Here is a 12,936-nt window from a genome sequence, read left to right on the forward strand (position 1 = left end):
ATCAAAAGACATAATTCTGCCCCACTTTGGCGTGCAACCGGTTTACCATCAGGAAGACGATACAGAACGCCAGATGGACCGAGTCACGCCAGATGACCGAGTCCGCTTGCGACGGTGATGTCTCCACAACATCCGTGTAGTCATCCGTGGAGTTAAACAGACCGTGTCGTTTATTTGCCGCTGTGATGCTGTTGGCAGAGGAGACGCTTGCTGTGACGAATCGGTCCCGAGTTGCTGGCGTCATTGGGATACTGGCGTCGGGAATATGCTCTGCCGCATGACTGCTTTCACATGTATCACCTTGCACCTGTACAACAGGATCATCCGAAAGCCGTAACGTTCGAGGGGTACTATCGTCCAGACATCGGAAAAGCAGGTCTATACCCCAGTTTCCCAGATCCCATGACTTCTGCAGCTCCTGTAAGGCCATTCACAATCCGACCCGGATGGATGTGGGGGTGAATTAGATAGGTGGTGGGTCAACCCATAATCCGCATGGGTTAGATATTCAATCCACGACCAGTCTAGGCCTGAGGAGCGGTCGTATGGGTTGAATATGTAAATCTGTGTGCTCTTCACGTTTTTGCAGTTCCATGACTAGGGATTATGCAGACGATTTCAGCATCAAATGAATGAATCTGCCCCAGGCATAGATTGTTGATCATAGTTAAGTCAGTTATTATTCAGTCAGCCATTCTTATTCGGCACCACGGCTATTCTCCTCTTTCTTATCCCTTCTTTGAAAACCCCTCCATACTACTGTGGAATATTGCGTGTAACCACCTGAGCTTACAAGACTGAATTACTGTTCAGTGCTACCTAGTCATCCGTATCCAGCCCCAATTCAGCCAATATGGCCTCGTTATGCTGTCCGATCTCTGGAACCGCACCCATTTGAGCTTCAAACCCGTCTGGGCCCATTCCTGGAGGAAACAGCGCAGGCACTGTCCCAACAGATGTCTGTATCTGCGTCCAGCGCTGCCTGGCTCTCAATTGCGGATGGTTCCATACGCCTTGCATATCGTTCACGCTGGCATTCGCAATACCCACCTCATCCAGACGCTGTAATATCCGCTCTGCAGAGTAGGCGGCGAACACTTTACAGATTGTCTCCCTCAGGGCATCCCGATTCGTCACCCGCAGAGAATTATTACAAAAGCGCTCATCCATCGCCATCTCCGGCTTCTCCAAAACTATGTCGCAAAACTTAGCCCACTCTCGCTCATTCTGAATCCCCAGCATGACCGTCCCCTTGCCCGTTTCAAACGGCCCATACGGATAGATCGCAGCATGTGACGCACCCGCAGGGGTCGGGCCCGGCTGGCCCCGGTAGGTATAGTACATGGGAAATMCCATCCACTCGACCATACTCTCCAGCATGGAGATATCAATATTGCGTCCCCGGCGCTCGGGGTCTTTTTCGCGCTCGAACAAGGCAGCAAGGATATTTGAGTAAGCGTAGCTGCCCGCGCAGATGTCCGCAATCGAGATGCCGACTTTTGCTGGCTCGGCACCCGTCCCCGTGACGGAGAGCAGACCGGCTTCGCTTTGAATGAGGAGATCGTATGCTTTCTTGTCTCGGTAGGGTCCGTCCGGCCCGTAGCCGGAGATGTTGCAGACGATCAGAGAGGGGTGCTTTTCTGATAAGTCTGCGAATGACAGACCTAATCGGGCGCTTGCTCCCGGGGCGAGGTTCTGGACTAGGACGTCTGCGCGGAAGAGCAGTCGCATGAGTATGCGATGGTCGCGGCGGTTCTTGACATCCAGCGCCAAACTTTCCTTTGACCGGTTGGTCCAAACAAAGTGCGAAGAGAGGCCATTGACGCGGGTGTCATAGTTGCGGGCAAAGTCGCCCACCTTAGGGCGTTCGATTTTGATGACGCGAGCGCCGAGATCAGCCAGTTGGCGGGTGCAAAATGGTGCTGCAATGGCTTGTTCGAGACTAACTACTGTGATGCCGGTCAAGGGACCTTTCTTTTGTTGTCGTTTGGTGTTGTTCTGGATAGCGGAGGTGTTTGTTGACGAGTTGCGGTGGATGATCAGGCATTGTCGCGGCAGAGCCCGGACAGAGGGTCGAATGAGAGCCATTATGCGTCAATTCCTTGCACTATCCATTTCCTAAAGCAATAGCACCGTTTATTACTGTATATAAGAGATCAAGATGCTCACCGGACTCCAATGATCGACGTCTGGGATGTGCGGGGTTGGCGGTTACATGCCGGTTAACGGCTATGACGGTTAGTCGGCCTGATTTTCTTCCATGACTTATATGCACCATTCTCAGCCTCGAAAGAATGAAAATTTATAGTTCAGTGATTAAAAATGTCGCATCTGGCCAGAAGGGCACTTCATCCTAGGACCTTAGCTGTCCGACTGCAATGGCCGCTGGTCCGATCGCGTTTCTCAACCTCGGCGCGTCGGCCACTGATGGAACTGACGGGCTTCACTGAAGAACAACTCACTGTCCGCGATGCCATCTCTGCGATCACTGCCAAGTTTCCCAACACCTACTGGCAGGAATGTGATCAGGATGAGCGCGATCCCAAAGAGTTTCATGCCGCACTAGCCAAGGATGGATGGTTGGGAATTGCATTGCCGGAGCAATTGGGGGGTGCTGGACTGGGTCAGTATATCATGTTCAATGTAGCCAGAGACCAGGCTATTGACTGTGAACAGGAATCTCAGAAGCTACAATGATGATGCAGACCATTACTCAATCCGGCGCAGGAATGGCCGGTGCCCAGGCCATCCATGCCAACGTGTATGCCACACAACCGCTGGCAAAATTCGGCACCAAGAAGCAGCTCGAGGAGACAATTCCCAAAATCATCAATGGCACATGGCGGACATGCTTCGGCGTCACAGAGCCTAACACGGGCCTAGAGACGTTGAAGCTCAAAACCACCGCCACCAAAAATGCTTCCGGTGATTCCTACTCGGTCACCGGGCAAAAGATCTGGATCACCTGTGCACAAGTCGCGTCCAAGATGATTCTGCTCGCGCGTACAACCCCCGTCGAAGAAGTAAAGAGATCCACGCACGGTTTATCAATGTTCTGCATTGACCTCGACCGCAACCAACCCGGTCTGGACATGCGCAAGATCAAGAAAATGGGCGGTCGCGCCGTCGACGCCAACGAGGTCTTCTTCGACAACTACCAGATCCCCGCAAACACGTTGGTAGGAGAGGAAAATGAAGKGTTCAGGATTATCCTTCACGGAATGAACGCAGAACGGTGTTTGCTGGCCGGTGAAGCGTTGGGTCTGGGCTATGCGGCGCTCGAGCGCGCGACGCAATACGCCAACGACCGCGTTGTATTCGGACGTCCCATCGGACAGAATCAGGGTATCGCGCATCCGCTGGCAGATGCGTATATGAAGCTAGAAGCGGCCAAGTTGGCGACTTACCATGCTGCGCGGTTGTATGATGCCTCACGAACGGATAGCTCCATTCCGTTCCATTCGGTCGGGGTGGCTTGTAACAGCGCCAAGTACCTTGCTGCTGAGGCAGCATTCACGGCGTGTGAAAGAGCAGTTCTGACGCATGGAGGAATGGGTTATGCCATGGAGTATGATGTTGAGCGGTATCTAAGGGAATGCCTGGTCCCTCGGATTGCCCCGGTGAGTCGGGAGATGATATTGAATTATGTCAGTGAGAAGGTGTTGCAACTACCGAGGAGCTATTAGATTGCGAGGAAGATCTAGATCTGCTCTATAAAAATGCTACTCCTCATGGCTGGAACTTCCGTGATTAGAGTGCATTCAAGCATCACTCTAGATATAGTATATCCTTGGCGACATATAAACGAACAATAGGTCCTCACTGTAGCCCCTGCAGCCCCATTCCTAAGTTATGTGGCTACATATTAGCAGGAATAACTTTATTAGAGTATGAGATTGCTGACTTACTACAACAATTTATCGAAAATTGGCCGAGTTTCAGCAACGTAATGCGTTGGAAAGGTGGTGGATGGGACATGGACCGACACCTCAGGCAGCAAATCAGATGAGCGGAGAGTCGTAGACACCGATCGGTTCGTCCCCCACAGACAACTTGGCTCTGTCCATTCATCCTCCCGAGTGTCATGGCAAGGTTCTATCATACACAGAACAACTTGAAACAAGGCAGCTCCATACTTGATCCACCTATTATTCCAATGAGAACATGAATGGAGAATGAACCCTCAATGGCCTCCCCAAGAACTCCAAGGAAGGTGCCGACCGCGTGCCAAAGATGTCGCCGCCAGAAATTGAAGGTCGTTTTGCACCCTCTGTCGTCGGAAGTGTACTAAAGCGCTCCTCTAGTGTGATGTCAGCCGTCCTTGCACACTGTGTTCCCGAGCCGGCGCTGAATGTCTCCCAGCCACGACCAGCCGGTGGAGAGCCTACCGACATGGGCAGCACTCCACCAGCGAACCACATTCTAAACGACCGCGGACAGCGCCTCCTGATGCGAGTGGAGACTCTTCTGAACAAGCCCAGATTTGCCATGCAGGGACAAATCATGCTCCAGATGAGCCAACAGATTCTGTTCCCGCTACGGATGGGGGTCTTAACCAGGCTAACCTTCCGATATGGAACTCAAGCTCGACCCTGTCTTTAGTGAATGGCGTGAGAGACTCCGTGTTCATATTAAACCACTGTGGTTTCTGATCAAAAGACACAGGCATTTGAATTACACAATGTCGCTACTCCTCGTGATCCGATAATGGATGCCATTCCTGGAGGCACCATGCAGGACATTGTCGGAGAAAATTCCGAAATCAGGCATAAGGAAGCCGTTGAGCCAGGCGTCCGTCCACCTTGCGGTACAGGGACAAGAAGACGGATTCTACGTCCGATGCCCCCGCTGGCGTACTCATCGCCGCCAGCTCTGGCAGAACTTAGGTCACTGTTGCCACCTTACGAAGCTGCTGAGCTACTCCTCGATACCTATTTTGACAGAGTTCATTGGTTTATGCTCATCTTTCAACAGGACGACTTTCGTCAGAATTGGCCACACCTGTATAAGACACATTCAGACCGCGCAAGTGAAGATTGCAACGATCTAGGGTTTCTCAGCACTTTTTTGATTGTCATTGCTATTGGAGCGCACTATGTCGGACCCTACCGGCAACGTCTCCTTGCTCGCCACGATGTCCAACCTGAGACGCTCAAGCAGTGCATTTTTAAAGCCATAAAATCCAGTTTGCTGGATATTATCTCGGTTGGGTCGTTAGAAGTGGTTCAAACGTGCATCCTATTAGGAACATACTATCTCTTCCACGGTGCTCCTCGGCTAGCATGGCCGGTCTGCGGCTGCGGCCTTCGGGTTGCCCAGTCGCTCAACTTACACCGCAAGGTTGACAAAGACTTGTCATTAACTCCTATCGAGCGCAACCAGAATGAAACGAGGAAGCGTTGCTGGTGGGCCATCTACGAGATAGAGACGTTCTGTTCGATGTCTTACGGCTATCCTCATAGCATCAAAGACGCAGACTGTGATGTTGAGCCACTGAATCCGTCGGCAAAGCTACGGAATGCTCCGTCACCTATATCCTTTGATGAACCGTTGAGATGTGAGACCACCCTTTTGTCCTACAAGTACTACATGTCCAAATTATCGGTTCTCACCAAAGCGGTCCTCAGCGAGCTCTATGGGATTGGGCCGGGTCTAGTAAACAATAACAGGGCTTCTGGTGAATCTGGCTCGAGCTTACGCGCTGTTGTTATGAAGGTAGCTAGTCTGGATGCAAGACTTCGGAACTGGCGAGCTGATATCCCTCCGAAACTACGGTGGGAGACGCTTGCTTCTACCCGCATGAGCTATTCGTCTCAGGAAGAATTTGATCGAGACATTGGCGCATCGGGTATTCGATTCGACAATCATATCTACCTCCTTCAGGCGTTAGCACTTAAGCTTGCGTATGAAAACACCATGATCCTAACTCACAGGCCGCTTCTGTCGTACAAGCTCGTGGCTAAAGCTGACGAGAAGCTGGATGATATGTCTCGTCTTGACACAATCCAAGAGAATCCTTTTTTGAGATCGATGAGAGCCTGTCATGATGCAGGCATGAGCCTGTCCGAACTCTTGAATAGCCCTATTCTCGACCTTGTCTCTGAAACCTATGCCGCTGCCTTTGTTAGCATCCATACGTTCACCGCGGGAGTTGCCCTTGGGATTTTAAGTAGTATTGAGCCGCTTACGCCGCAGGCTCAAGAAGCCAAAGTTGGGCTGCATCGGCTCATGTCCATTCAAGCGAAACTGAAGGCTCGATCCCCACTAGCCACGCAGGGCCTGGATATTCTTCAGAGGTTGGCTAAACTAGTTTTGGACAAAGAGCTGAGCATGATGCTCGACGTTTCGAAGCCCATACGATGGTCAGAGCCACAAAGCGGTGTAGATGTCGATGTCAGTGCCGTTCAAACCGGTACTCTTTCTCCAAAGCAATCTTCAAGCGGCCAGCATCCGAGGGGGTCGTCTCACGATGCTGCTGTGGCTGTCATGCAGACGGACCGCCAATTAACCATGTTTGATTCTCGAGACACCCAAGGAACAGAGACCTGGGAAGAGACACCGGACCCTAACAGTCTCGGCAACTTCACGGATTTTCAGTATGTGGAGGACGCTTCGGTGTCGGCGGCGCTCCATGACTTCGACCAAGGTGAGTCAAGCAAGATATTTGATTTGTACTGTACTGTCGCAAGCTGAACGGGTCTAGTGCTTTCAACATATGTTAACAGCTCTTGGGCTGATCCTGACCCATTGGCCGTTGATACATCACACGCCCGGACACTACACGATGATGGGTTTTCAATGCTGGAACAAACGTGGATTTGGGGACCGGATACCCTACCATTTCACGATTGAAGCATCTTAATGCATTGACAGTTTGATGCTCCTTCCGGGTTGTCAAGCCTACTCGTGGTACATCAAGATAGTCGATTTGATGTCTATGGGTCAATTACAAGTGCATATATCCAAGGTCATATTGTGCAGAAGAAATGCGCTCCAAATATCAGCTATCACACTGACCAACCTGCTACAATGATAAGCCGAATCTATCTTAGTATCCACCCGTTTCCCCATCATTGCTCATCGGCTTGAAGGATACTTCAACTGGCTCATTTCCAATGCCGCGCTTCCTCGCCTCTTCCAGAATAGCCACGGTAGCTGTGGCGCCAATACGAGTGACACCCAAGCTCATGACGTGCAGCAAGTCGTCCAAGGTCCTGACGCCGCCAGCAGCCTTGATCTGCACCTTCTCACCAGCCTTCTCCCGCATCAGCCTGAGATGCCTCACCGTCGCGCCCTTGTAATTATACGACCCATCCGCCTGCTTCACGAATCCGTATCCGGTCGAAGTCTTGACAAACGCAACATCCAGCCTTGTGCAGATCTCACAAAGCCGTGCAATGTCGTCGTCTTTCAAATAATCATTCTCGAAAATGACCTTGAGCAGGGCGCCTTTGGCCTTGACCGCGTCGTTGATCCGTCGAATCTCCTCGGTCACATACTCCCAATCGCCGCCAAGGACTTTACCAACATTGACAACCATATCAATCTCAGTACCCCCTGCTTTGACCGCCGCGATTGCTTCGGCCACTTTAATCTCAGTGGTGCTGTTCCCGTGCGGGAATCCGATAACGGGGCAGACGAGGACATCCGTCCCGGCCAATTCTTTCACGGCGAGAGGAATAGAGTAGGGTTTGACACAAGCAGTAGCTACTTTGTGATCTCGGGCAATCTTGAGCCCTGCGAGGATATCGGCGTCTGTCATCGTAGGATGAAGGAGGGAGTGGTCGATCATTTTTGCGAGTTGAGGAAGGGAAACAGTAATAGTATTGGAGGCCATTTTAGCTCGCAGGACAAAGGGATCACTGATGATTTGGAATTCAATGGGCTGCTGATCTTGATGAAGCGATTCCTCGTCTTCGTGGCAGGTCGTTGTTATATACTTGGACAGCCATGTTCCGGTGGGTGCATTTACTCTTTTGGGTGAGCAACGCGCCGTTGTTAGCCAATGAGCGCCACTTCCGGTCCGAGAGTGGGGACAGTAACTGTAAACAGGAATTCATTCCGGCAGCGGCTTCTACGCATCTTTTTATGAGTTCTACGCAGTATTTACCATCTTCTTCCAAAGAAGTGAAGCCTTGATGGTTACTGCATCGCTCAATACGGTGTCACGGTGACTCTCATCCACTTGGAAGATGTGAACCTCCACTCTGTCTACCGCAGCGTGTAGGTTTGCAGCACCAGTCGCTTTACAGCACCCATGGATTACCGAACTGGAACCGGTTCCCGGCAGATTCACTGGAGCATCAAATATTGAAAGAGTTGTACTGTGTTTTTTTTTGAAATATGAATTTGTATCTTCGAGAATACTGCGCATCTCGTAGCTCGAGGAAGAGCGTCCAAAGATGACACACATTTCCTGTCTTTCTCTCTCCCTCAAGAGATTCAGCCATCTCTCCTAAGGCAGTTGTTGGGAGAATATTCTTTTCTTTGGCCTCATATTCACCTCAATTTCACTACACGGCGTGAGTCTCCGCTTCTTAAGAGTCTAACAATGAGATCGTGATGTTCTACTGGCTGGTCATCATAGGCAGACCCGCGTTCACTCTATACCAAAGTCCGGAATCTTCTATGATGTGCAAATTCTTCATGCTATGTGTGAATGCATGAGATTATACCTGAATATAAATTCCCCTTGTCTTCTCCCTTTCTTCTTTCCTCTCTCATCCGCAGCTACTCCATCCGCAGCCTTGACAAGGAGCCTCCACCGCGAACGCGCAAGTTCATTATGGCTTCAAAGAAGTAAGTTTACCATCGCCTGTCTACAAGTTATGAGTTGTCTCTGATAATCAAAAGATGGAAGAAAGAGTCGTGGTACATCGCGGATGATCGAGCCGACGAGCACATTATCATCCACTACGGCTGGAACGAAGACTGGGGATACTGGATTAAGGTGATGGACGATCGTCTTAGAATGGCCGATGACTGGCATTGTCCGTACAACACCCTTGCGGAACTAGACAGGTTCAGGGCATCCGTGCTGGACGGTGGTCTCGAGGGATGCTACCTGAGTGCCTACACGGGGCCTCGGGGCCACGGAAAGAAAGTGGACTTCGAGGTCCTGCTGGATCTGTGGACAATATATGAGGTCCCGAACGAGACGAAAATTACGGCTGAGTTTCGTAACATGTCAGAGCGAGAGATCCAAGAGGTTACTGAGGCTATAGAGGCCAAGAACGAGGACGAATGGGTCAACCCATGGGCTGGGACCGAGAGCCCATGTGGATGCGAGAAATGCGAGGAATTCGATCCAATCGATGCAGACGATGAAAGCGATGAAAGCGATGAAAGCGATGAAAGCGATGAAAGCGATGAAAGCGATGAAAGCGATGAAAGCGATGAAAGCGATGAAAGCGATGAGAGCGATGAAAATGACAAAGAGGAAGACGACTAATTCTCAGTCAGCAGTCGGGTCTCTTCATGATCAGGGCGAAGAGTCCGAGGAAATCGGTCACTTGATGGTGAGGAAGCATCCAGGGAGTATTGGTCCTGTATTCGAAGCCAACCCGTGAATTGCTGAATCCAGTCGACTCTCCTTATGTCTTTGTCTGCTTGAGAAGATGCCGTAGCCATCTTTGCCACAGTGTTATTGTCCAATACTTGCGACACTCATCCCCAGTCGCTGGAGGTAGTCACAGCTAGAAATTATTCCGGAATCTTATCTATGTGAGCAAATGATGCCAGTAATAACTGGCCTGATTACTACTTCGATGTAATTTAAATTATCTTAGTCCTCTGATTAATGGCAATAGCATCCCCAACTGCATCAAACAGCATGATGAAATACATGCGGGGAACTTCTGCTCCTCCGCCTGACGTCAGCAGTGTTGTGTTACCTCAGTGCTGAACAATCTGTCATTTCACTTTTCTGGACTTTCAATCTTCAAAACAAAACACAGTAGAGCATCGAGTAATTGATAATCAGTACCATGGCCCATAAACCAGGAACGAATGATGGTTGGCACGGGGTTATCTCCAAAGATGGACCTTTTCCTCCCGTCGTAGGACGCTACCATCTCTACATTGGTTTGTCAGTCATTTCAATCACGAAATTTGACTTACATGGCGACAGGACTCTTCTGCCCGTTTGCTCACCGGGTCAATCTGGTGCGTCATTTCTGTGTCTTGACCGATATTATCTCCTTGTCCGTGGTCAGACCAAACCCCAACATCAAAGGGGAGGGATTACGATTCCCAAAGACCAACGATGAATATCCCGGCGCAACAGTTGATGATCTCTATGGCAGCGCGTTTCTGCGCGAGATCTACCTGAGAGCCGATAAGKACTACAAAGGACCGTACTCCGTCCCAGTGCTCTGGGATAAGGAGACGGAAACAATTGTGAGCAACGACTCTGCCGAGATGCTCCGCTGGCTACCCAATGCATTCGACCCCATTCTGCCGGTAGTCCACAAGAGAGTGCATCTATACCCCAATACTCTGCAATCTCAGATTGACGAGATCACTGCCTGGATGCAAGCGGATCTCAACATTGGCGTTTACATGGCCGGAAGCGCGGCCTCTCAGGCTGACTACGACAAAGCGGTTCCAGGTGTCTTTCGAGCACTCAACCGGCTCGAGCAACTCATCCATAGCAATGGTGGTCAGTTCATCTTGGGTAAGCACATCACCGAGGTCGACCTGAGGGCGTACACGACCATCATCCGGTTCGATCCCGTCTACGTCCAGCACTGCAAGTGCAACCTGGGAACGATCCGGCACAATTATCCGACCATCAACAACTGGCTGAAGAATTTATACTATAACGTGGAAGGATTCAGGGAAACCACTAATTTCAAGCATATTAAGGAAAGCTGTAGGTGCAATCTGAGGGAGTTGCATTACTATTTATCAGCTGACTCGGACAGATCCCAAGACCCAACCCGACATAAATCCAAAAGGTATCGTCCCCATGGGCCCTATACCCGATATCGAGTCTGGTGTGGATCACAACTGGGGTCTGGTGAGAGTTGGTTCTATTTATGTAGGCTAGTGTCTGTTTTGTCCAGTACCACAAAAGTGAAATGAGACGAGTTTGTCACTTTTTGGACAGTACTCTATATGCACTTCCGAGAGATTCGTCACTATCGAGCCTCCTTCTCTTTGACCTGGGTATACTTGTCCTTTTCGCGTAGGAGCAGCCTCTGTCGAGCCAGCTTAACGTCATAAGGTCACGCTTAGTAGTGACCCCAGCGCCTCTGCTTAAACCACTCTTGTATTCGAGACCCTGACTTCCGGTATTGGCACCCCTGGGACTCAGAGAATTACCAGTATAAACCGGCGACTGTAAGCTATTCCGGCGCAAATGCGTTTGAAACTTAACGATATCCAGAGAACGTCTCGAGACCAGCCCACTTCTAAGCGACATTATATTGCTACTTGGCATCTCCGCGAGGAGCCTTGGACTGAAGGTATGAGATGCAGCTGATAGGGTGCAATATCCGGTAAATATCCAATCTGCTAGGCTCAAGTTCCTCATTGGTGTAGGAATTGCTGCAGGCTTATTAGAGACACCAGGCAGGATATTCGACGTGGTCACTGGACATCGATATAATATCGCACGCTCTCACAGCTGATACTGCTCCTCCGCGCGAGTCCCAGGGCCAAGTCACCCCATCGGCAGTAGTTGACATCCACGCATTGGATACATGTTTGTCGAGGACATTTCTTCCGTCCAAGTCGCACGAGAGCAAGAAACTCAACCACCCACTGGTCTTCCGGCTGACGTTCATCGCCAAGGTCGATTTCGAGATGTCGGAGATTGGGTGCTGCAATCTTCTTGTAGATGGCATACGGCGTCTCACGCTTATTGGACGAAGACTTGTACAGAGTTACATGTAAATCGTTAAGACGAGGAAAGTCTGAAAAGTCGGGAATGTCTCCTCCTTGGGGCGGAATAGGGCCCAGGGTTATGTTCTGCAGCCAGTCCTTGTGAATCGAAAGCAGTCGCTGGATGCTACGGGCATCGTACTGACTCTCATATGGTCCGTAGCAGAGTGACAAGAGACTGATCTCCTCGAGTCGAGCGGGCCATCGAAAGAAACACTCGGTTACCTCAATCGATGTCTTCGGGTCTTGCAGATGAAGGCTCGTCAGTGCGGATGTTCCTTGTTTGTTAAATGGAAGAAGCTGTGATAGTTCTTCTGTTGTCATAGAAGCACTGTCGTCGTGTGCGAAGCTTGTATATACGCTGCCATCCCGACACCAGCCCCAACGGTAGGTGGAGAGTCTCCTCACGGTTGGCATCTGGCTCAAGATAGTGAACAGCAGGTTCAAGGAAGGAGAGGCGCCGTATCCGACAAACTCGAGTTCTTCGAGCTTCATCCTTACAACGCTCTGCAGAAGCGGGAGGTATGAATTTTTAAGAAGGTCCAACTGGATTGTCAGTTGCCGAACGCAAGGGAGAAGATCCATTATGTGAAGGATATCCTCGGGGTACGTATCATAGTCGACAGTCACATGCAAAGACTGGGTATAGTAGCGAAGATGGGGTCTCTTTTGCAACGTCGCCAGCAGTTTTGACAGTCTCTGTTTATCAGCTGCCCACCATTTGACAATGCGAGGGTTACGGTCCTTCAACAGGAGGGTCCGGTAGAGGAGGGTTTCTGCGACATCGCGCCACCGTCGGCAGACTCTGGTTAGAGGACTCCATTGGGCGAGTTTGATCTCATGAGGGGACTGCTCTGCTTCGAGAAGGGAAAATATCAAGAAAAGGAGCTCATTTGGGAGAGTAGCAAAGTGATCTGTGCGAGTAGTCGTATAAGACTCGGAAAGGACATGAGGCGGAGGACTGATAGGAATAATCCTCTGTACCGAGGGGACAAGTAATGTCTGCAGCGACATTGTATCTACCTTTTCTAGCAACTTGACCCTATTGAG

General features: G+C 50.5%; 8 protein-coding genes across 8 annotated transcripts; 4 read left to right on the forward strand and 4 right to left on the reverse strand.

The window, feature by feature from the left end:
* Window position 1: 1 nt before the first annotated feature.
* Asppvi_010180 (uncharacterized protein) lies at window positions 2-430 on the reverse strand (the record flags this gene model as incomplete). The annotated part of the gene is made up of 1 exon (XM_043306026.1): window positions 2-430. The coding sequence occupies one exon, from the start codon at window positions 428-430 to the stop codon at window positions 2-4; it is 429 nt and encodes a 142-aa protein (XP_043161961.1).
* Window positions 431-819: 389 nt separating this feature from the next.
* Window positions 820-2,088, reverse strand: Asppvi_010181 (CaiB/BaiF CoA transferase family protein; the record flags this gene model as incomplete). The annotated part of the gene is made up of 1 exon (XM_043306027.1): window positions 820-2,088. One exon carries the CDS (start codon window positions 2,086-2,088, stop codon window positions 820-822), a length of 1,269 nt encoding a protein of 422 aa, XP_043161962.1.
* Window positions 2,089-2,322: 234 nt separating this feature from the next.
* On the forward strand, window positions 2,323-3,686 carry Asppvi_010182 (acyl-CoA dehydrogenase family protein; the record flags this gene model as incomplete). The annotated part of the gene is made up of 2 exons (XM_043306028.1): window positions 2,323-2,623; window positions 2,677-3,686. 2 exons carry the CDS (start codon window positions 2,323-2,325, stop codon window positions 3,684-3,686), a joined length of 1,311 nt encoding a protein of 436 aa, XP_043161963.1.
* A 547-nt stretch (window positions 3,687-4,233) lies between these two features.
* Asppvi_010183 (transcription factor domain-containing protein) lies at window positions 4,234-6,852 on the forward strand (the record flags this gene model as incomplete). The annotated part of the gene is made up of 3 exons (XM_043306029.1): window positions 4,234-4,548; window positions 4,666-6,646; window positions 6,704-6,852. 3 exons carry the CDS (start codon window positions 4,234-4,236, stop codon window positions 6,850-6,852), a joined length of 2,445 nt encoding a protein of 814 aa, XP_043161964.1.
* Window positions 6,853-7,048: 196 nt separating this feature from the next.
* Window positions 7,049-7,837, reverse strand: Asppvi_010184 (2-deoxyribose-5-phosphate aldolase; the record flags this gene model as incomplete). The annotated part of the gene is made up of 1 exon (XM_043306030.1): window positions 7,049-7,837. One exon carries the CDS (start codon window positions 7,835-7,837, stop codon window positions 7,049-7,051), a length of 789 nt encoding a protein of 262 aa, XP_043161965.1.
* Window positions 7,838-8,785: 948 nt separating this feature from the next.
* Asppvi_010185 (uncharacterized protein) lies at window positions 8,786-9,451 on the forward strand (the record flags this gene model as incomplete). Its single annotated transcript, XM_043306031.1, has 2 exons — window positions 8,786-8,799; window positions 8,854-9,451. The coding sequence occupies 2 exons, from the start codon at window positions 8,786-8,788 to the stop codon at window positions 9,449-9,451; spliced, it is 612 nt and encodes a 203-aa protein (XP_043161966.1).
* A 668-nt stretch (window positions 9,452-10,119) lies between these two features.
* Window positions 10,120-11,050, forward strand: Asppvi_010186 (putative cell wall organization protein/glutathione transferase (Gto3); the record flags this gene model as incomplete). Its single annotated transcript, XM_043306032.1, has 2 exons — window positions 10,120-10,873; window positions 10,926-11,050. The coding sequence occupies 2 exons, from the start codon at window positions 10,120-10,122 to the stop codon at window positions 11,048-11,050; spliced, it is 879 nt and encodes a 292-aa protein (XP_043161967.1).
* A 542-nt stretch (window positions 11,051-11,592) lies between these two features.
* On the reverse strand, window positions 11,593-12,900 carry Asppvi_010187 (F-box protein; the record flags this gene model as incomplete). The annotated part of the gene is made up of 1 exon (XM_043306033.1): window positions 11,593-12,900. The coding sequence occupies one exon, from the start codon at window positions 12,898-12,900 to the stop codon at window positions 11,593-11,595; it is 1,308 nt and encodes a 435-aa protein (XP_043161968.1).
* Window positions 12,901-12,936: the final 36 nt, after the last annotated feature.

Source organism: Aspergillus pseudoviridinutans, assembly GCF_018340605.1.
Source record: "Aspergillus pseudoviridinutans IFM 55266 DNA, scaffold_8, whole genome shotgun sequence".
In the NCBI taxonomy this organism is placed as follows: domain Eukaryota; kingdom Fungi; phylum Ascomycota; class Eurotiomycetes; order Eurotiales; family Aspergillaceae; genus Aspergillus; species Aspergillus pseudoviridinutans.